Here is a 23,862-nt window from a genome sequence, read left to right on the forward strand (position 1 = left end):
AGTCCTCTTGATGGCCCTGTGAGGGGGCTGGGCAGGGACAGTCATTCTTACTTACACATGAGGACCCAAGAGCTCAGTTTCGTGATTTGCCCAGTGTTACACCTAATAACCAGAAAAGCGGGTCTTATATCCAGGCCGCTGCTCTTAGTGAAGACACCCTCTGGGTTCTGGATTTAAGCAAAAGTAAAAAAAAGAGAGAGAGAGACTCCATTTAACCTCAATGTTGGGAACATTTTTCTTTGCACCCAGAGAAGGAAATGTAACACTAACTCACCGCTGGCCAGGAATTAGCAGTGTTTTACATAGTCATAGTAAACTGTATATACCAATTTTCTAATTTTGGAGCCAATTCATGGACAAAGCAGGAAAAATTAGATTATAATTTCAAAATAGAAAATAAATAGTAACAGCCATGACAAAGTGGAGATAAAAGCAATTTTTAAGTGTATCGGATATGAAGTAAGAGGGAAAGCAGGGACACAGAAGAAATAATGTGGAAAATGAAAGGAAGTATGGTGTGTGGATAATGGAATAAAAAAGATTACTTAGCATATCATTCACAGTAACAAAATAAATAAAATATAAATAGCAAATGTCAGGAGGAAGTGCAGAGTAGGAGAGAGTCAGTGCCCTTCATATGGAATCAATAGATACTGCCTTAGGTTGAGAATATCATTCATTCCGAGTCATCAAAAGATATGAAGGGGGGATACTAATAAAATAGTGGTGGAGTGGGTGGGTGTTACAGTCACGTCCTCCCAGCACCACATTGGAATTCCAACCAAAATATAGAGCAATCAGCCTGAATAACCAAGTGAAGAGTAGCTGAAGAGAGGTCGCCACATGGAGACGGGTAAGAAGGTCAGAGGTGTGAAGAGGGCTGTCCCCATTCCCAGGGGCGGTGGCTGAGATCCCGGGGGGGTGTCTCAGCTGCAAAGGTTCCCCCTGAGGAGCGTGGGGTTTCAACCCCACACCAGGCCCTGCCACCCAGAGCACCAGAGCCAGGAAGAGGTGCCCAAATAACATCTGGCTCTGAAAAACTCAGTGAGTATTCTATCCTCCAGGAAGAGAGAGGAATCTGTTAAAAACACGAGAGCCCTCTTAAAGGGCCAATGCACAAAATCTCGTTCATATCCCTCACCCTGGGTTCCAGCAGAAGGAAGGTGGGACCAACGCTGGGACCCCCATGCTGAGTCACTCTCATGTACTGCATTCCTCCCCCACCAGCACCCCCCCTCCAATCTGACGGGCGCCCCCCACCCCTATAGGAGATCTGCCAGCTTCACTCTCCGGGCTCCCAGCAGCCCCACCCTCCTGACTCCTAGTGGCTCCGCCCTGCTGAAGTCTGGGGAGAATCCAAGGCAAACTGAGCTATGTGGTTCTAAGACAAGGGCCATTTTCCCTTCTATGTGCAACCAGTGCAGAGCCCTCCTTTCACATGCCAAATCTTGGTCTGTTTGGACCTGATAAACTCCTCTGGCCCTGTCCTGAAAACTGTCTGAGACCCTGCCACACCACAAAGGTGTCCAAGCACCCAGCAGGTGGCAACTAATCTTGGGTTACTGTGGGACATTTACTGAGTGACCTCTGACACTGCACTGGCACCAAGTTTGAAGCTGTACCGATCTGGTGACCACCACTCGCCCCACCTGGTATCTCACTGAGAACCTACCTCATGCAACTCGAGTACCGCCAGAGGCTCTTCCAGTGACTGAGCCCAACAGACCATGGTGGATCTCAGGGAGCCATGGGACTTCTACTGGCCTGCCCCACGCCAGGTGCTGGTAGAAGATTTGACATGTGGTGTGAACATACAATAAAATATACACCTGAAACCTATATAATTTTATTAACCAATGTCAGCAAATTAAAAAAAAGAAATGTTAAAGGGTCTTCATTAAGAAGAAGAAAGAAAGGAACAGAAATATAGTTAAAAGAATAAAATGGCAGTAAATACATACCTATGAATAATCACTTTAAATGTAAATGCCTTAGATGCTCCATTCAAAAGACATAAGGTAGCTGAATGGATAAGAAAACAAGACCCATGTATATGTTGTCTGCAAGAGATCCAAACAGATGAAAAGTAAAGGGATGGAAAATATATTCATGTAAATAGAAATGAAAATAAAGCTGGGGTAGCAATACTGATACCTGACAAAACAGAGTTTAAAACAAAGGCTATAGTAACAGAAAAGGGACAGTACATAACGATAAAAGGAGCGATCCAACAAGATGATATGTAACCCTTTAAATATTTGTGCCCCCAACATGGTAGTAGTGCCTAAATGTGTAAAGCAAATCTTGATGGACATCAAAGGGACAGACTGACAGGAACACAGTCACAGTAGGGGATTTTAGGCCAATATCCCTGCTGAACATAGATGCTGGAATCCTCAACAAACTATTAGCAAACTGCATCAAGAAATACATTGAATAGACCATACACATAATTAAGTGGGTTTTATTTCAGGGATACAGGTTGGTACAGTAGCCACAAATCAATAAATGTCACAAACCATATTAAAAAATGAAGGACAAAGATCACATAATCATATTAATAGATGCAGAAAAAGAGTGGAAAGTGGAAACAAAGAAACATACCTCAACCTAATAAAGGCTATATATGACAAACCCAGAGGCAACACCATACTCAGTGGGCAAAAACTGCAAGCATTTCCCTTAACATTGAGAACAAGACAGGAATGTCCACTTTCACCTCTCTTATTCAACATAGTACTGGGAGTCCTAGCCACAGCAGTCAGTCCAGAACAAGAAATAAAAGGCATATTGGAAAGGAAGAAGTAAAACTGTCATTATTTGTAGATGACATGATACCGTCTATGGAGAATCCTAAAGATTTTACACACAAAAAAACTATTAGAAATGATAAATGAATTCAGTAAAGTAGCAGGATACAAAATAAATACCCAAAAATCAGTTGCATTTTTATACACCAATAATGAACTATCCGAAAGGAAAAATAAGGAAACAATCCCATTTACAAAATTAAATATCTAGGAATAAAATTTACCAAGGATGTAAAAGACCTGTACTCAGAAAATTACAACACACTAAAAATGAAACTGAAGAAGATACAAATAAGTGGAAGCATATACTGTGTTCATGATAGGATGAATTAACATCATTAAAATGTCCATACTACCCAAAGCAATCTTTGGATTCAGTGCAATTCCTATGAAGATACCAATGGCGGGCCCCAACTCATAGGGTCCACGGTGTTGTAGCTGAGATAAGACAAATTCACATGGTCTACCAAGTCCAGTGGAGGAAAAGGGACAGCATGGCTTCTCTCTCAAGAGGAGAAAAAGCCTCGGCCCTTGCCTTAACCGGCCTTTATTGCTTTTGTGGGCACATTACATGATGGTCCTCATTTACTATGCACAGGTTCACTTTAGGTGGTTACCTTTTACAGAAAACAAAGGAGATGATGCCACTAATCACATCACAGAAGAAGGATATTTACAAATGCAAAGGGAAAAGTGGTTGAACTGGTTACACTCATCCTTGGAAGGTTTAGCATGGGTTTTAGGAAATAACTTTAAAGATATGCAGTAAACGTTTGTGCCTCAATTCAGGGTGAGGGAGTTTTAGCAAAAGCAAGTCTCATACCACTCTAGGTACAATGCAGGCCTGATTCCCCACAGGAGAACCTATCCGTGGGCATGGGTCCTGTGCATCTCCGAGTAGGAGCTGGGCCCATGCCATGCAGAACAGTCTCCTATAGCATGTTTCACAGAACTAGAATAAATGTTCCAAAATTTATATGGAATTACAAAAGACCCTGAATAGCCAAAGCTATCTTAAGAAAGAAGAACGAAGTTGGAGGAATCGTGCTGCCCAATATCAAACTATGCTGCAAGGTCATACTAATCAAAACATCATGGTACTGGCATAAAAACAGACATATAGACCAATGGAACAGAATACAGAGCCCAGAAATAAACCCACACCTTTACAGTCAAATAATATTTGACAAATGAGGAAAGAACCCACAATGGGATTTTCTTGTACCACATACAAGAATAAACTCAAAATGGATTAGACACTTAAATTACACTTGAAACCATAAAAATCATAGAAGAAAACACAGGCAGTAAAATTGCAGACATATCTTGTAGCAATATTTTTTCTGATACATCCCCTTTGGCAAGGGAAACAAAAGAAAAAATAAACAAGTGGGCCTGTACCAAACTAAAATGTTTTTGCACAGCAAAGGAAACCATCAACAAAATGAAAAGAAACCACACTAAATGGGAGAACATATTTGCCAATGATATATCTGATAAGGGGTTCATTTCAAAAATTTATAAAGACCTTAAAAAACTCAACACCAATACAATAAACAATCCAATTAAAAAATAGGCAGATGACCTGCATAGACACTTCTTTAAAGGGAACATACAGATGGCTAATAGACATATGAAAAGATGCTCAATGTTACTAATCATCAGAGAAATGCAAATTAAAACCACAGTATCACCTCACACCTGTCAAAATGGCCATCATCAATAAATCAACAAACAACAAGTACTGGCAGGGATGTGGAAAAAGGGGAACCATCATGCTTTGCTGGTGGGAATGCAGACTGGTGCAGCCACTGTGGAAAACAGTATGGAATTACCTCAGAAAGGTAAAAATGGAACTACTTTATGACCCAGTGATTCAACTTCTGGGGATATATCCAAAGAAACTGGAAACACTAATTCTAAAGAATATATGCATCCCAGTGTTTATTGCAGCATTAGCCAAGATTTGCAAACCACCCATGTGCCCATCAGTAGATGAATGGATAAAAAGGCTGTGGTACATTTGCACAGTGGAACACTATTCAACTGTTAAAAAAAAAAAAAAAAAGGAAATCTTACCTTTTGTGACATCGTGGATGAACCTGGAGAGTAATAGGCTAAGTGAAATAAGCCAGTCAGACAAGAACAAATGCCATATGATTTCACTTAATATATGGAAAGTAATGAAAAAAATAACAACATGAAAACAGACTCATAGCTACAGAAAACAGACTGGCAGCTGTCAGAGGGGAGGTGGGTTGGGGGAGCTGGGTGAAAAAGGCGAAGGGATTAAGCAAAAAAGAAAAAAAACAACTCAGACACAGACAACATGGTGATCCCCAGTGGGAAAGCAGGGTGGGGAGGTAGAAGAGGGTAAAGGGGGGATAAATTGTGACGGAGGGAGACTTGATCTAAGGCGGCGAACACACAATACAATATACAGATGATGTATCATGGAACTGTACACCTGAAACCTATGTAATTTTAAAAGCCAATGTCACCCCAATAAATTTGACTTAAAATTTTAAAATTAAAGTATATGATTACAATGAAAAAAAAAAGGTATGAAGGAACTAGCAGAAGAGCTGAAAGAGAAGCCATAAAAGGAGCTACCCCTAGGGATAATGAGGTAGGGGGTAGGGGCAGGAGGTCACTTATTTCACCATAGGTCATCTGTATTACATGATGTGTTATGATGTTATTACTTTGATTTAAAAAATTAAGGCAGGAAGAGGATGACTATTAAAAGACAAAAGCCTATGGATTGTACCATATGTTTTTCGGAGCAAATGCCCCCATGTGAATTAGCTACAAAACACTCATTAGGTCTGCAAACAGAAATCAAAGGGTTCCAGGCTCTAAGATTATTGATGGCTCTTTCCAGCAGTCCAGCCAGGCTAATGCTCTCCAGTGGAGCGAAGCTAATATTGCTGGTAACAGAAAGGAGCAGCTTTGTAGATGACAGAGAGGCCTGTGTGGCATCAGAGAACCATTAATGTCTGCTCTCAGAGACAGTGCTAGAAGACAGTAAACTTGTCCCTCTTGTCTGTAACAAGTTTTTGGCCATGCAGACAGCAGAGCAGCTGAAGAAGACTGGCAGCTCCTTGGCTTTTACTGGGAAGGAACAGAACTGGCAGATTAAGTCTCCTGAGTGCCTGTTGCACATGAGGCGCAATTAGCCCTCGGACAGTTCAAACTGAGGCAATTGTGGCAAAACCTAACAGTGCAGAACTCAGGCAGGTAGCCGGACTCCTACACACAGCCACGTCTTTAACAATGCTTCTAGAAGTGGATCTTCCCGGGCTATGAGGCTGAAGAATGGCAGGTCCTCTGACTTGACCACTGGGTTTTGAGGGCATTCCTCCCAAGAAAGGTGCCCTCACTTATAAGTGACCCCTAACACAGAATCTGGGGAACTCTCAGGCAGAAAAATTAAAAATCGATTCCAAACAGGATTATGCCCAGGAACCAACAGTACGGTCAGAAAACAGAGCAGTAGCAGGACTAGTCCCCCCCGGTCAGAACTGAAGAGAAACATGGACATTTGAGTGAAGATCCTTTTAGAACATATCTTACCTCTATTCCTTGGGGCTTCATCAAGAAAGGCTTTGGATGCATTTATTTGGGTTGTATGGTTTATCTTGTAATATCTGCCTACTCTAACAATAATTACATTTCAAAAATTGTTTAAGTAGCAGTGGACATACACATTTAAATATAAAGTTTCTTAAGCTCAAATAATCCTTTATGTCCTGTGTAAAGGATTTCTTGATTAGGAAAAAATAAGCCTTTATTCAAAATACAACAAAATAAAACAAAAAAAAAAAAAGAATTGAGCTACCATATGACTTAGCAATCCCTCTTCTGGGTATGTACCCAAAAATTTTGAAAACACTTATTCATAAAGATATGCACCCCTATATTAATTGCAACATCATACACAATAGCCAAGATATGGAAACAACCTAAGCGACCTTTGACAGATGACTGGATAAAGAAGATATGGTACATAAAAACAGTGGAATACTACTCCGACATAAAAAGTGATGAAACATTGCCATTTATGACAATGTGGATAGATCTTGAGAGTATCATGCTAAGTAAAACAAGTCTCATGGAAAAGGACAAGAATGACATGATTCCACTCATATGGGGGATATAAAACAGAAAGCAACAGATGAACAAACACACAAACTTATATCACAGACAATAATATGGTGGTTACAAGGGGGAAGTGAGGTGAGGGGAGGATGAAGATGGATGAAGATGGTAAAGGGGGTCAAATATATGGTGAATGGGCCCTGGCTGGTATGGCTCAGTGGATTGAGCACCATCCTGCAAACCAAAGGGTCATTGGTTCAGTTCCCAGTCAGGGCACATGCCTGGGTTGCAGGCCAGGGGTGCATGAGAGGCAACCATGCATTGATGTTTCTGTCCCTCTCTTTCTCCTTTCCCCTCTGTTTAAAATAAATAAAATATTTTTTAAATTAAAAAAAAACATGGTGTTGGAAGGAGACTAAACGTTGGGTGGTGAGAACACAATGCAATATGCATGTGATGTGCTATAAAATCACACACTTGAAACATATATTGTTATTAACAAATGTTACCCCAATAAATTTTTTAAAAGAAATTATACTGAAATATATATATATTACCTTTTAAGTGGAAAACAACAAATAATATGCAAAATTTCAAACCATAATCATTGAACTTCATTTGTTTATAAAACAGCCAACTTACAATTTAATATAAGATATAACCACAAAAAAATGTTGCTTTTATAAAGCATATTTTACCTACTTTTTTCTTCCTCAAACCTTTTGGCCCATCATTATACAAGAGAACAAAGACCACCAGGCTCACAAGAAGCTTCATATATTGCACTTGTTTTTGCTGATTTATATGATTATTTTCAAGTTTTCAGGCACATTGCCTTAGCTACGTTGATTTTGGCAAATTCCAACAGAGAAGACCACAGAAAAGGTGCTTACTGAGAAAAAAAGTCAGGTCCTACCTCTATTCAATTACAGTGTGACCTTGGGGGAGCCCCTGCACCTCCCTGGGCCTCAGCTTCCTCATCTGTGAAGAAGTGTTGGGCTGGCAAGGGCACAGAGGGGCCCAGCAGAGATGATGCAGATTTGAGTAGAACAGCCAGGTGTCATGCAGAAGGAAGCAGTGGGGACCCTAGAGACTGGAGCACATGTGCCCGGCTTAAAGGGAGCACCTACAACCTCACTGCCACATGGAACTGTGGGCTCAGAGTTGGCCAGCTGCTCTGGGTTCTCATAAGAGGTGGAAAACTGTTGTGTTTTTTGTTTGTTTATTTTGTTTTGTTTGTAAGAATTTTTTAATTTAGCAATCATTCTAACTCAGAAAAATCTCTTTTGACCCAAAACACACTCTTCCCAGCCACACTGTGGGCAAGCAGTTCACAGCCTCCAGGCTGGGCCTCCTCTGGGAGGAGGGCCCCTTACTGGTGTCACCCTGTGCCAGCACTGGCCCTGCAACCTGATATGATAGACGTTCTCTAGGCTCCAGCAGCTGCACACATGGTCTCTTCACCTCAGGCTTGAAACCTCAGAACCCAGCGCTCTCCCGTTGTGAGGTCGACTAGAAGGTTTTTTTCTCTATTAGGAAAAAGGTCATTTCTCTTTTTTTTGAGTGACTGGCCAGTAAATCAGGACTTTATTCAAAACAGTTCTAAAATATCTATGCCATCAAATTTCCATTACTTCTAATACCATGTGCTAAGAGATCAAGTTAAAATCATGACCTTTAGGCACTTCATGAAACCTTTTTTTTAACTTTATTGAGATATATTTCACATATCATAAAATTCATTCAGTTAAAGTATACACTTTTGTGATTTTTAGTGTATTCCCAGAGCTGTGTCACTATCACTAGAATCTAATTTTAGAACATTGTCAACACCCCCCAAAAAGAAACCCCATACCAAGTAGCAGTGGCTCTGTCTCCCTGGCCTTATCCCTGCCCCTGGCAACCACTAATCTGCTTTCTGTCCCAGTAGAGTTGCCTGTTCTGTACATTTCACATAAATTAATAGGTGCTCCTTTCTGATCAGCTTCATTCACTGAGCATGTTTTCAAGGTTCACCCACATTGTTGCATGTATCAGTACTCATTTTTTGTTGCCCAAAAATGTTCCATTGTGAGAATCATTTACCTATTCATTCATTAGTAGAAGTTTCTGTTATTTACACTTTTTGGCTATTATAGATAATGCCATGGTGAAAATTCATGTACAAGTCTGTTTTTTTTAATATCTGGAATTTTAAGAGGCAAATGATGGGAATGGATTTTTTTTAACCCTCTCCTGAGGACATGTTTATTGATTTTAGAAGGAGTGGAAGGGAGGGAAAGAGAGAGGAAGAGAAACATCGATGTTAGAGAGAAACACCAATTGGCTGCTTCTCGTACATCCCCCAACCTGGGACGAACCCACAACTTAGGCATGTGCCCTGACCAGGATAGAACCTGCAGCCTTTCAGTTTATGGGATGATGCTCCAACCAACTGAGCCACACCAGCCAGGCCCATGTACAAGTTTCCATGTGGACAAACATGTACTTGTTTTCCTTGGGGATATTTCTTGGAATAGAATTGCTGGCTCAAATGGTTTTAAGAACCCACAGAATTATTTTCCATGGTAGCTGCACCATTTTACATTCCCCCCAGCAATATAGGAAGGCTCCCTTTCTCCACATCCTCTCCAGCACTTGCTTGTCTGTCTTTTACATGATAGCCATCCTGATGGGTACGAAGTGCTATTTCATTGTGGTCTTGGTTTGCATTCCCCTGAAGACAAGTGATGTTGAGCATCTTTTCATAAACTTCTTGTCTAACTGTATATCTTCTTTGGAGAAATGTCTATTCAGATCCTTTGCCTATTTCTAAAGTGGTTATTTACCTTTTCATTGTAAAATTATGAGTTCTTTAAAATAATCTGATACAAGTCCCTATGAGTTTCATTTTTGTCTCAAATTTACTGCTACAAATATTCTACTTACTCAGATAGGAAACGATTCTAATACAAGTGGAAAACAGTATAAATAACAATTTTTTAAATATACCTATTAGATTTTATCAAATTTTGACCATGTGATGCTGAGGAAATTGGGTGTTTCTTTTTTTCTGTGATCATATTGCATTTCAACTAAAATAATTCATAAAGTTACCTGTTCAATCCCAAAGAATGTTCTAGGTTTATTTGCTATTTTTGTTTTGTGTTAAACATGCTAGTAGCTTACCCATGGTTTCCCAAAATAAAGTGTTAGATTGAAAAATATTTGCAAACTGGGTTAACTTCTAGAGAGATGAGTCTCTGGGTCACAGAAGGACAGTACAAGGAAGAGGATTACATTGTGGCTACATTTTGCACTACAAGCAGTGCCATTTAAATCATTGTTAAACAAAAAGCATTTCTATCAATAGAATATTCTCTGTTATATCCTTAATCTTAGAAGAGAAATCAATAAAAACCATAACCAAAAATTCAGACAAGAAGGGGAAAACTTAGTTTTGAATCTCATCAATAAATCATGTTTACAAAATAATCCAAAAGCCATTATAGGTTTTTTAATTATATGAATATACGTTAAATATTTTATTTATATTTAATTATATAAAACCCACAAACTACCCTCCCCAAAAAATAGGAATAAAAATCAAGATTCTAAAAACAAAAAACATCAAGAGGCATGCCAATCACATATTTTCTGAGCACCTTGTTTTTCATTTTGATGTTTAAGTAGATAAAGAATTTCTCTTTCTCATAAGGCTTAGCCAGGCAGGGTCATTTTCTGCCCACAGGAGTAAGGAGAGACATCTGAAGAGCTGAAAGGCAAAACTCAAATAAAGCCCATGACTGCATCATTGTCTTGATCCAAAAAATAACCCAAGCAATGTTTATTGCTACACAGTGCTTCTCAAAATAGCAGCCCTTGAACACTGGTGGTTTCCTGAACCCAAGAAATCTGTGAAGGTTTATATATAAAGTCAACAGCTAGATAGGAAAAGAGCACATTCACCCTGCTCTTTAAAATCAATCAGAACAGACTCTGTCTCCCGTATTGTAGAATGCATCTTAGGTTTCTGAAAAGCAAGAGGACAACTTTTACGGCATCCAAAATTTAGGAGAAACGCTCCAAACCACACATGAAGTTGTTTTAGCCTTCGATTCCCACATTCTCCAATGTCATCCAATGGGAGACCTATGGGAGATCCCCCCTCTGCATCCTCTTGACACTGGTCTGCATTCTCACAATTTTCTCTTTGGGTCTTTTGTGATGATCGGAAAAAAATTCAAATGAACCAGAGTTATTATGATCACACAGTTCCTTTCACAAGTGTTATTTTTGATATTGTAAAGGTCAGGATTTCTGTTTCACATATATTCAGTTAATAGAGAACAATGGAATTATGTGTAGCTCCCGGACTAGGAAAGGACAGGGGAATACAGTGCCCCCAATAATCTCCTATCCAACTGGGAGGTCCAGACAGGGAACTCAGAGGTTGACTTCAGATGGGGGTTTTCGGAGGGGTGGGCTCTGAGCTAAGCACAGACCAGGGCAGGCCCTGGTGATGGGGAAGTGAGGGAGGAAGCCAGTCCTCTGTAGGCCTGCTCGCAGTGCTGCTTACTGCCCAGGGAAGGCCGCGGCCCGCTGCCCAGTTTGCCCCCTTCTCCCCTCTTGTCGGACACCAATATCACACTTGTCCACCATTGTTTGCAGATACTGTGTTCTCATAAAACCATCGCACAGCAGATTTCCACATGTTAAAAACATAACTAACTTTTATTTCAGTGGGGGAAAGAATGTGCATTTCTAAGCCCTTGAATTAATGACCAGTATAAATACTATGAAAATGGAGCAGTTACCTAAACAGTGAGCACTGGTATCATGACACAGTGGTTTCCCTTCACACGTGACTCTTCAGTATGATTGTCTGCCTACATTCCTTTGGCTTTTGTTGTTACTAGGGGTACATGTAGGCTTATCCTCAACAAGCACAAAATGCAAAGCTCTGTATTTATGTAATTCACTTATGTACTTATGTGACTCACTTAGGTATTTATGTCATTCATAGCAACTCACAACGTAGGCCTTGCACCAGCAATGTGCACATTGCCTGGGAGCTTGCTGGAAATGCAAACCACAGGCTCTGACTGAATCAGAGACTGGAAGTGGGGCCCAGGAAACTGCGCTTTAGCCAGCCCTCCATGGGGCTCTGATGCACATTGGAGTTGAGAACCATGGCTGTAATTAAACCTTTCTTGCCAAAAATAGAAACAAAAAAAATAGCAAGAAATCAACACTAATGGAGCACATGATTATCTTTTGTAAACTAGCACAGCAGGAAAGCTGTGAGAGGGGAACATAAGCATGAAGACCAACTAATCAAAGTCAGAGATGACCAGTGGCCACCAGGGTCACGGCAGCTCTCTCCCTCACAAGGCACAGGACCCACAGGTGACCTCTCAGAAATGTGAAGAAACGTTTTGTCCACCGAAGGAGACAGAGAACATTCGCTGTTAGTAAAACCAAATTCCTTAACCTCGAGTGAGCACATCTCCAGGTGTCACTAGATTGCCTTCAAACACTCAAAAAATTTTTATCCCAGAAGGCTTTCCCACACTCAGCCTCTTTTCAGCCACAACTTTGGAGATGTCCTTGGATCTTGTTCTGGAGCGCACATGCTCACCATTGCTCTTCTTTCCTTTTCCAGTAAAGGGTTACCTTCCAGTTCGACGTTTACCTTGGAAGAGGGGACCATCTACTTGACTTCTGAGCCAAATGCTGTGGAGATAGAGGATGATAACGCCTCCGTGCTCGACGTTTATTTAGTAAGTAGTTTTCTGTTTCTTTCCCTTCCCTGCTGGTTTACACATGTGCCCAGGTCACGGTTTACAGTGAGCAAGTTCTATGAGGCCAGGCGCACTTGGGTGTTAAAGGAGACAGGGCAGCCTGTCACTTCTACAAACAGTGCGTCTTTCCACAACCCATCATTTATGTACAACATTACATAAAAGCATATCTAGGCCAACATGCTAAATCACCGCACGTAATAAAAGAACAGATCACTTAATGTTGAGGCAAAGTGGGGCTCCCAGGTGTTATTCCCAAAGTCACCTCTTCTACAACTCAGCTGTATCCCTGTGTGCATGAGTCTTCTTCACTTGGGGAGACCGCCTTGAAAAATTGGTGGCCTGAGAAGTACAGAATCGGGTTGTGGGAAGAACCTGAATTCAGCACCACGAATCCTAGCTCTCTCCCTCCCTCTGTTGTCACCAACCAGCGTGTGATCTGGGCAGGAACCTCTCCAGCTGTGCGTCCTTATTTGCCAGCGGAGGGAAAAAATGCCTGCCCCACCCACCTCACAGGCTGCTTGGAGGATCGTGAGTGATCATGTGTGTGGACACCCTTCTGAGTCCATCAAGTTGTCTCTAGAGGCTTAATTGAATTGTTAGGTGAGGCCTGGAAAGAGATTCCAATGGCTGGACGGTAAAATTTCCCTGAAAACAACACCTCGCGCTCATTCTCCACAGCCTTGTACAGCTGCACCAAATCTCATGAAACACGGAAACATCGATTTGGAATTTTCTGTTTTTTCAAGTTGTGCCAGGCCTGTGCCAGTGCACCGCATCACTCTTAGTGTGCAAGCTGGACGTCGGGAACCGATGCCACTGTCTCAGAGTAGCACATCAGCACACCCCGTTTCATGCTTCTCCATGCTCCCCAACGTAGCACTGTCCTTCCTAAGTGTACTCTGTGGGACATAGTTACCCAAAATGTTGATCTTCAGTCCACAGCCCTCTCGAGTCTTCCCATCTTCCCTGAAGTAAAACCCAGGCCTCAAGGCCCTATCCAGTCTGGTCTCCCCTGCCTCTCCGACCTCCTCCCCTGCCTTTGGTCTCCTTGCTGATGCCGTTTCAGCCACACTGGCCTCCCTGGTGGTCCTCCCACCCACCAAGCATGTTTCTGCCTCAGGATCTTTGCACTTGGTATCACTCCCTGGACACTGTCTCAGCCTCCCATACTTGTTCCCTCACTTCCCTCAGGTCTCAGCCCAAACATCTCCGTCTCAGACAGGTTTTCTTTGACCCAGTATATAAAACAGAAGCCCCCCCAAAAAAACACTATGGAAGGATTATTTTTACAAGCCCTAAATATCCTGGTTATGGCACACAGAATTTTTTCTCACTAAGCAATACTCCTCTCCACAATTCCCTAAAAGTAAGGTATAGAGTATATTGCAAAATCTTTACAGAAGAGTTCATTCCTCTCTATGACCAAGAAGACAGGGAATTAAATAGGGAAAAAATGTACAGTGTTTTTGGGGATCTCATGGTATGTTTTGTTTTATCCAAAAGCAGATATTATATATCAGTAGAATTTTAAAGTAGGAAGGAATTACTGATCGTGTAGTCTATTCCCCCTCTCATTTAAAAGTGTATGTTATATAATCAGTGGAAAAATTACATTTTATTTCATTTTGTAAATAAAAACTCCGATTTCTGCCAACCTGGTGAAAAATTATATCTCGTTCTAATTAGCATCTCTCTGAAGAAAAGTAGAAATCAAGAAAGCTGAAATGAAAGACCAAGTGAAACCTCACCTTCATGAGCAAGGGCTCAGGCCACTTGTACGTTTACAACAACCAGCTGTGCGCCCCCCAGGGGCACCCGGTTCTCCTGAATGGAGCTCAGACCACAAGGTGGTTCAATGGCATTGCTAGTACCTGTTCCTTATCCCTTATCTCTGTGGTAGAAAAGTTGTCTTATTAATTATTGTGTTTGTTCCTCCTTGGTACTATCAGTTTCATTTATGAGAACACTGCTAAATATTTATTTGGTTTTATTAGTATCTAATTTTATTGTTTTATGCCTTTGATATTGAAAGCAGAACACTTCAGGAAAGGATGATGCTTGCCTCCAAAGCCATAGGCAAGAGCCACAGTGTTCATCGTTGTGTGGAGAGCACTTGAGGACCAACTAGGGAAAAAGGAATCATGGGAGTCTGAGCTGAAAGAGAGGGTGGTAGTGGTTAGCTGGCCGGGGTGCTCTGCTGACCAGTCTTCCCAGCACAATTTTTGTTGTGGTTCAGAAGCATTGGAGGACAGAAAGGGAAGGGAGAGTGGAGACAGGCCGTGGAGGGAGTAACAAGGCAGTGGAAATTCCTCTCACCAAGATTAGAGAGAAAAAGATCTAGCCTAATATTATTTTGTAGCTAATAGCAATAAGCTGTGAAACACTTTGGAGCTTTTCCTGCATGCCTGGCACTGTCCTAAATACTTTATACATATTAATTCATTTAATCCTCATAACAGCCCTATGAGGCAGGTACAGTTGCTGGCTTTGGTTTGTACACGTAAGCAAGTCAGGCACGTGGAGATTATGCAGTGTGCCCGCGGTTATGCAGACCGCAGTCAGTGAGCCTGGAGGTCACATCAGTGGAGACGAGCCCCAAGCCACACTCATAACCGCTGCCAGGCTCGGGAATTATGCTTCTTTTGCAGTACACAAATGACAGAGAAGTCAAATGACGCATCAAAAAATATATGTACAACAAGGTAATATGCCATGAAAACTAAAGGAAAAAGGATACAGAGACAAATTTGGGTTAATAAGCATTGATTATTTTTAAATTTCAATACAGAATGTGAGAGTTCAAGAAGAATGGTGAGGGCGACAGTTTGGTATTGTTGGGAGAGCACAGAATTTTGAAGAAGAGGAGGCAACTAAGCACATAACCACGCACCAGGCCGTCCGGTGCTTTTCTTCCGCTCGCTCTTTCACACAGGCAAGCCTCAGTGTCCGCTCCTGCAGATGAGGAAGCTGAGGCTTGCCGGCTCAGCTCTGAGCTGCTAAGAGACTGGAGGCTGAGCCAAAATTCCAGGCTGGTTCCTACGCAGACTTGGAAACCGTGCAGTACGCTGTCTCTGTGCTTGTTACTGGTGATTGATACCAGTCTCATGTTCTCATCATGCTTTTGAAAGTGACAGATGGATCCAAAAAGGAAGGAATGGCAGTTTTATGTTGAGAATAGTTTTTGTAAAATTTCACTTTCATTACTGTTTCCTTCCTATTTTTTGTAGTTCTAGTACTGCCATTCTTAAACCTTTAGCTCTCAGGATCCCTTTATACTCTTAATTATTGAGGATTCCCAAAGAGCTTTTCTGTATGTGAGTTCATAGTTTAAAAAATTTAAATGAGAAAAATTTTAAATATTTGTCATTAACTTACTCAAAATAATACTTCTATTAAATGTTAAATAAATTTATATGAAAATAACTATATTGTCCAGAACACAAATAAATTTAGTGAGAAGAGGGGTGTTATTTTTATTTTACATGTTTGCAACCTCTGATGTCTGACTTTATAGGGGCTGGAGTCTCCTACACTTCCACATTAGCCTGTGGCAGTACGGCCCACCATTGCGCTCACATGTAAAGCCGTGATGGGGAACAGGCGTGAGAAGGCAAATAACACCTTAGTGTGAATGAGAACATAGTTTCACCTCATGGGTCCCCGGAAACCCCTCTAGTTGTTCTAGTCCTCGAACTTAGTTCTGTCACCTGTTGGAAAACCAAATGGGACATGGATTAGAGAAATAGGCATCTGGATTCCATGCTTGTCTCTGCCTCTCATTAATCATTGCCCTTGAATTAATCACTCTTTGGGGGCCTCAGTTTTCTCAACTACAAAATGGACCATAGATCATCTCTAAGACCCCTTCCAGCTCTGACCAGCTGTGACCTATTCTAAATAATGAGAAGCTGCAGATGGAAGGTTTGTGCAGAGTAGCTGTAGTTGTTTCTCCAAATTTTGCTGTCTCATCACATAATCTTCCATAAACCTTCACCGTAGTTAAACTTAAATTTTATGGCAACACATCCAGAAAGTTCTGCACCATTAACTTGTAATTCCAGGTTATGTTTTCCTGCTGGAGACTTTTATTTTTTATTTTGCATGCTCTTCCAAACCTGAAAGGATGCAGCCCACCGCTTTCCCTTCAGTGTGTTTATTCGCCTCAACACCGTGAGAGAGTGAGCCGAAAAGCTGAGAAGGGAAACCATCTGGCCTCCACCTTTGTCTCTCCTTTCTCTTGAAATAATTAGAATCTTCTTGTTCACCGCCGTCCTTACCTGAAGGGCCCTAGGAGGCTCTGTGGTGACACTGTGTTCAGTGTTGTCACAAATGCAGTCACATTTCTCTTGTAATGTTTCTCCTCCTCTCACATACAGCATTTCTCTCTTAACCTAATCCCCTGGTGCTGTTGTTGGTACTAATGGACAACACTGTTTCTATCCCTTTAAAAACAGATTATTTAACTCAGATGGTTTATGCACACCAGATAACATCTGAAATTTCCTTTTTTTTTTTTAAGGATTCACTCACATTACATGCATGTAAATTAAGCCAGCTATCCTGCCTCTTCCTGTGATTTGACATGAAAATAAAAGGATAGGGTACCTTAAAAGACAGAATTGTTCCATCGTCCTTACTAAAACATTTGGTTCAGGCTCATAGCTATTCAGCACTGCTTTGAAAAGGCCGTTCGCCTTTATACTGTAGAGTTTCAGCCTGTTTGAATCATTTGCAAATATTCAAATCAAGGGAGGTGTTTTAGAAGATAATTTTATCCAGTGACCAAAGATGTGTTTTCCATTGAATTTTGAGTTGATGACATAGATTAGGGTATTTAAAAGAATGCAGCAGAAATTAACAGGCTCTATTGATTTAAAATGGGCAATCATGCAGTTTTCATAATAGGGCTAGATTCCACTGTTTGAATAGTCCCTGATGTTCTAAGGCACTGACAGTAACTGTTATTTTAGTTCCTAAGGCAGCTTCGTTGCCTGGTGTGAGTGCAATTTTGTGTTAGTGGGAAAAGGAACAACTAACAAAGCCATTATAGCTGAAAAATGCCATGGGTGACTAGCAGGGATGGATGGGTAAGTGGGAGATACAAGATTGCTTTTTTAATAATACAGAAATTTGAAAGATGGCTGCCACTCAACAGTGACTTTCTGGCCTCTATTATTTAGTCCTGAGGAAATGCCCTTCCTTTTTACACTTTACATCCTCTTATTGAGAGGACGTTAATCCTCCAGGTATGTGTCTCTGCAAAATGGCTGCTTGAAGTGCAAAAATAGCTATGTGCACGGGAAAAGAAACAGTTAAGCCATTTTTTTTAGCCATGCTGGTGCTGGAGATTGGTGCGCTGACGTGCAGCTGTTGGATGGCTTGATTACCGACTGCGTCTTTGGGGTGGTTAATAATACTCTTTGATCGTGGGCGACAGGCGGCAGAGAAGCGAAAATGATTTGAGTTAACAGCTTATCATACTATTATGGATGAGAAAAGTCTGAGAAAAAAAAGAAAAACATTTTAAATTAGGTCACGGGGGTCTTAGAACATTCCGTGGAACTTTCTGACCAGAGAAACTGCGTTTCTGGATTTGATCCTGTTGGCACTGAGGATAAGGGCATACATGCAAACTACCAGGTCTCTCAGTCACTTCTTGTCTGAACCAGTGTTGGCTGCAACGAGGGGTGTTTATTTGACTTAGTGGCAATTCTATGGCTTCTCAGCAGAGAACTAGATTCTCCACCAACCAAAAAAAAAAAAATGCTGCTTAGATTTTTGCTAGATTTTTTAGGAAGAGCAAAGTGGGAACAGAAAAATGCTACCTTTGGCTTGTAGAGCGTTTAACCAAAATGCTACTTCCTTCTAGTATCTGGCCACTTGTTCATAAAGGGTAAAGTAGGGCCCATTTCTATCTCCAGAAATGCTTGGCCCCCTTAAGTCATTGCCCAAACAGGGTTCTTGTGGAAGAGCTGAAACCTGAATCCCTCGGCCTGAGCCCTACCACACCCAGAATTGATTTCTGCACTGAAACGAGAGACGCAAGCTTCCAATTAGTGAGGCAAAATGTCGGTCTAGATTAGGAGGCCACCCGTAGGATTTTTTTTTTAAACAAGCAGCATTAAACCACTGTTTAAGGATTAGCTCAGGGAATTGGAGCTGGAGTTACAAAAGCATGCTGGGTTTTCCATTAAATTAGGCCCACGGTTGGAGATGGAATGACAGCCTGCAAGGCTGGGGCAGTTTTTCCGTTTTGTTTCACCCTAGCTTCACAGGGAGTCATGGCCTCACAGGCCAGCTTGGTTCCCTCCTCCTTCAAGGCCAGTTCCACTCTGCAGCTTGGCTGGGTCTCCTGTCACCTCCAGCCCAACCCCACAGGTAGCCCCATCATTTTCCACTCCTTGCCTCCGAACACTGGTCCCTCTCCCCTGCCCACTGCCTCCAGACTCTCCCTGTCGCTCTCTTTCTGGTTTCCATTTTCCTCTCCTCTCTTGTCATGGAAAGCCCGTGCTTGCTAGTCCCCTGAGTCTTTCCAACTCTTGGATAACTGTTTGAGAAAGAACAGTCTCTAACGGTGCAAACTTGGGGTCTGCAGGAAACAAACAGCAAACTCAGAAGGAACCAGATTAGGAACAAACCCGAGTTTTAGGGAAAAGCAAGTTCAAATCATGCCGTGGACCCAGTGAACAGGGCTGTCCTCGCTCCTACCCTTCGCTCTCCTGGGATCTGCGGGGGACGGGGAGAGTGTGGAAGAAGGGAGAATGCAGCAAACACTGCACACTTAGGGAAAAATAAGGCCTCCCTGAGCAGGCACCTGAGGGCTGAGCCTGTGCTGGGCCTCTGCCTGTGTTACTTTGCCGGGGATGCTGGAACAGAGAGCCACAGCCCAGGGGGTTCCAACAGCGGAAACCTGTTGTGTCACTCTTCCGCAGGGCAGACCTTCTAGGTCAAGGTGTCAGCAGGGCCCTGTTCCCTCTGAAGGCTCTGGAGAGGCTCCTTCCTTGCTTCTTCTAGCTTCTGGTGGCTCCACGTGTTCCTCAGAATTCTTTGACGTGCGACACTTTTATCTCTGCCTTGTTCTTCGCATAGACTTCTTCCCCGTGACACCGATGCCCTCTCTTCTTCTCATGAGGACACCAGTCATTGGAGTCAGGGCCCACTTTAGTACAGTGTGACCTCGTCTTAACTTGTAGATGTAATTGCATCTGCAAAGACCTTATTTCCAAAAAAGATCACATTCCAAGGTTCCAGGTGGACATGCATTTTCAGGGGACACTATTCGGCCAACTGCACTGCCTGACTCGGGCCTGTGGATTACTTTCACCTTGCATGGCCCCATTTCCCCATGCACTTGCCATCTCCCTGGCTAAGTAACTGTGAGGTTGGTTAGATGTTCCCAAATTATTTAGGATCCTAACAAAAAGGTGCCACATATTGAAGAAATGAATGTATTAACACACACAGTCACTTGTTGGGTACATATCATGTGTTAGAAATAGAACCTCTGAGGTGGACCAGGGCGTTGGTATTTTCAAAGGCTCAGCACACATCCAGGGCTGAGGTGTGGCACTAAGCAGGTGGACAGGGTCCTTCAGCCCTGAGCAGCCTACAATCCCCTCCTGAGATGGTTGGCCAGCGAGCTCTGCTTTACCCTAGAGAAAGAAAATATCTACTTAATTCCGAGGTGAACCCAGTAGGTTCCTACCACACAAGTTTATGCTTTGGGCTTGTGACTGTGTTCCTGGTTCCTGCAGTCCCTACTGCCACCTACTGGTAGGAAAGTGTCACTGACCAAGGCGGATCCCAGGTTGAAGTCCTTGAACTGAAGCCCGATTAAGCTCAGTGGGCTGTTTCCACTCTGCGTCCTCTCACCAGGGGCACATCCTTCGCATGTCCAAGGCAGCTCCCTCGGACAGGCCCAGCATCTTCTACCTTTCAGGCTGGCCTGGAGGCTACTGTTCCAATCAGACATGGAACTCAGAGTGCTCATCTTCCCTGGGCTGTCCGGCTGCCTTTCTCCATCCATCCAGGCCAATTCCCCCTGAGCCTCTTTGAAAGGCCTTCCTGGCAGTTTGGGGATTCCACACAGAAAATGCTCCTTTCCACTGGTTAGGCAGCAACTTTAACAAAGTCTCAACCAATGTAAGTTGGAAAGAAGCCTTTTCTTCACTTTCAGTCTTTGAGAAGTCATCCCTTATAGACACTCAACTTCTAGGTAACTGTACCTTTTTAAGGAACCCCCTAGAGGGGATGGGATTCAGTAGTATAATAAAATTCAGATACACAGGGTGGGGCAAAAGTAGGTTTACAGTCGTCTGGATGGAAAATAATACAATAATAAATAACACAAGAATAAACTCTGTGTTTCACATACTCACGACTTAAACCTACTTTTGCCCCACCCTGTCAAGTCTTTTTTTTTTTTTTTTAATTTTCTGAATTTCAGTAATAGCTACTGCATTTGTTTCCCAGGGCTGCCATAACAAAGTCCCACACACTAGGTGGCTTAGACAACAGAGGTGTATCACCTCACAGCTCTGGAGCCCAGAAGTCCGAGACCATGGCCTCGGCGGGGTTGGCTCCTCCCGAGGGCTGTGCGGGAAGGATCATTCCAAGCTTCTCTCTGGCTGGTAGATGACCATCTTCTCCCTGTGTCTTCACACTGCCTTCCCTCTGCACGTTTCTGACTCTGTGTCCAAAGTCCAGTCATTCTGGACTGGGGACCATGCTGATAACCTTATTTTAACTTGATTACCTCTGTAAAGGCCCCACCTCCAGGTAATGTCACCTTCTGAGATACTGGGGGTTAGGACTTCGACATAAGAAATTTGGGGAGATGATTCAACCCCTAATGGTTAAAAGCACTAAGAGGGGAAAGGCTTGATGGAGAAAAGCTTTGAGTTTCTACCTTTTAGACTAGCAATTTCCAACTGGCGTGCTGCAAGAATTTTGAAAACATGAAGTACTTGACTCAGGGGCACTGACCTCTTTTCCATTAGATTGTCAAATTAAAAAATGACAACAGCCAGCACGATAGCTATCCAGGCAAATGAATCAAAATTATACTTGGTGGGGGTTTTTTGTCATATCAGCAAAAAAAAAATGATTTCTTTTGGTGTGTGGCAGAATTTTAGTCATCAGTTTGTGTGTGCTGTAAGATGAAAAAGGTTGAAAATCGCTGCTCCAGACCATGGCCCGGAGCTGTTGGCATCTTCTGCTTTCCTCCTGCACGTGTGAGAGAGCAGCCGGTTGCCCCATCCAAAGGCAGTGCCCCTGTTTGAATGAAACCAGGCCCATGTTCCTCCCCACGACGCTTTCCTAATGCAGCAGAAGCAGGGTCTGAGAATTCGGTTGCAGCCCCAGGGCTATATGATATATTAGATAATAAGGTAGCCATTTGGATTTACAATTAGCAGAAGTCACTCGAGTGCTGGAAAGTCCGTGGGTAGACTTGTCAGCTGATATAAATCACTGATGCCCTCAGGCTTCCCTTGGGTCTTTGGAAAACAAATTAATCAGGCAGGGTACCATGTTAAAATATTGCTCCTGCACTAACGGTTTTGAAATGAGAGGCTGTAATCCTAAATCCATCCCATGAGACATCCGAGATGAGTGCCAGTTTTTTTCTTGGGCCTGTTCTCATCACTAATCTATCTGCTGGTCGGTATGGGCAGCTTCGCTAGGGCCTGTGGAGGCCGGCGGGAGGCCTGGCATTCCGTGTGCTGCCAACACCGCAGACTTCAACAAACACTCCCAGATCCGGCACGACATGGTGTCTTCCTCTGCACGTGCCCCTCAAGGACCATCCACGTCCCACCTTCCGCCCCAAGGACTGCTAGTGAAAGGCCCGCAGTCCCTGGCCTTTGGGGAAGAGTAATTTCACCTCTGATCCTGAGTCTAAATTTTTTAAGTGCAAAGGTTGGAAATTGGAACCTAGGTTTCTTTAAGTTCCCTCCACCTCTAAGGTCCCAGAGTGGTGAGGTCTAACTCCATTCGTACCCCATGTCCTGATTTCTACACTGGTGTAAGTCGTTCTACCATCTAAGGAAATGATGAGCTTTGGATTCCTGCTGCTGTGGGACAAAGAGAAATCCCTCACTCCAATCTGTCCCCAAGTGATTATGCCTTGTAAAGTAACCCCCAACTTGAGGTGGGGATGAAAATAATAAAATGTGAATATAGACCCTCAGGTGAAAGGAAAAAGACTCAGGACTGCCCAGGGTGCAATGGTGGCTGCTTCCTCAGCACACCCTGAATTTCCAACACGAGGCAACCCAGTGACCCAGAGAAGCAGGGGGACTCCAGAGCTAAGGCCAGGCTTTGTGAAAGGTTTACATGTGTGTGTGGTGATGTGGCATTTAGACTGAAATGAGCGGTGAGGCGGGGCGAGGCAAAGTGTTCTCAGGGCAGTGGAAGGAACAGGGGCCAAAAACCTAAGAACAATATCAGATGGAAAGGAAACAGAGCAGGGCCGGCGAAAGCAGGAGTCAGGGATTGCTGATGGAAACAGGGGCTTGGTATAAGAAGAGGAAAAAAGGACTTACTGCCTATGATAGCCTGGAGAAAAAATGCTCTCCCCACAGGTATTTTGGGAAGGAACTTCAACTGGAAACCCAAATAAGGAGGTGTTTGGACACTAAAAAGGGAATGATTCTGTTTTTGTGGGGTCCCAGGGATGAACCCGAGGTAGTTGTTAAAAAAGAACATCACCCCTGAGGGTTAGGAGCTGGAGGAATGGGGAGACCTCATGGACTGTTTAGTGCTGATTATCTTGGCCCGTCTAACTGTCGTGAAGCTGTGCCTCCTTTCAGCTCTGCCCTAAGATGCCCTCACACCATTCTGGGTCTAATGAAATTCTATTGACTAAATATAATTGTTAAATGGTGGGTTGAGGGGTATAACACTAGCAACCAAGGTGTGTCAGAGAAAAGACTGAAAGGGGTGTGGAATGGGAAATGACCCTAGGAATAAGACCTCTGAAAAGAAACCTCTCACCTTTGATGCCCCGCCTGTGGCTCAGAAAAGTGAACTTAGACCCTCCAAGTTGAAAAGACCATCTGGAAATACTCCACTTTTGGGGTCCCCTGGGGGTACCTGGCTTCCCCATAGTGCAGCTCACCCTCAAAAAGGGCTTCTTGGTTAGCGAACAGGCTGCTCTTGATTTG

At 42.8% G+C, this 23,862-nt stretch overlaps 1 protein-coding gene across 1 annotated transcript in view; it reads left to right on the forward strand.

Annotated features, from left to right (window-relative positions):
- The window catches only part of PIP5K1B (phosphatidylinositol-4-phosphate 5-kinase type 1 beta), a 322,492-nt gene that overhangs the window by 291,725 nt on the left and 6,905 nt on the right, over positions 1-23,862 (forward strand). Inside the window, exon 14 of the mRNA XM_045840212.1 lies at positions 12,556-12,673. Within this exon, the coding sequence (XP_045696168.1) occupies positions 12,556-12,673 (118 nt within the window). The remainder of the gene's footprint in view (positions 1-12,555; positions 12,674-23,862) is intronic.

Source organism: Phyllostomus hastatus, unplaced genomic scaffold, assembly GCF_019186645.2.
Source record: "Phyllostomus hastatus isolate PE091 unplaced genomic scaffold, TTU_PhHast_1.1 phas_contig_34, whole genome shotgun sequence".
Classification (NCBI taxonomy): Eukaryota; Metazoa; Chordata; class Mammalia; order Chiroptera; family Phyllostomidae; genus Phyllostomus; species Phyllostomus hastatus.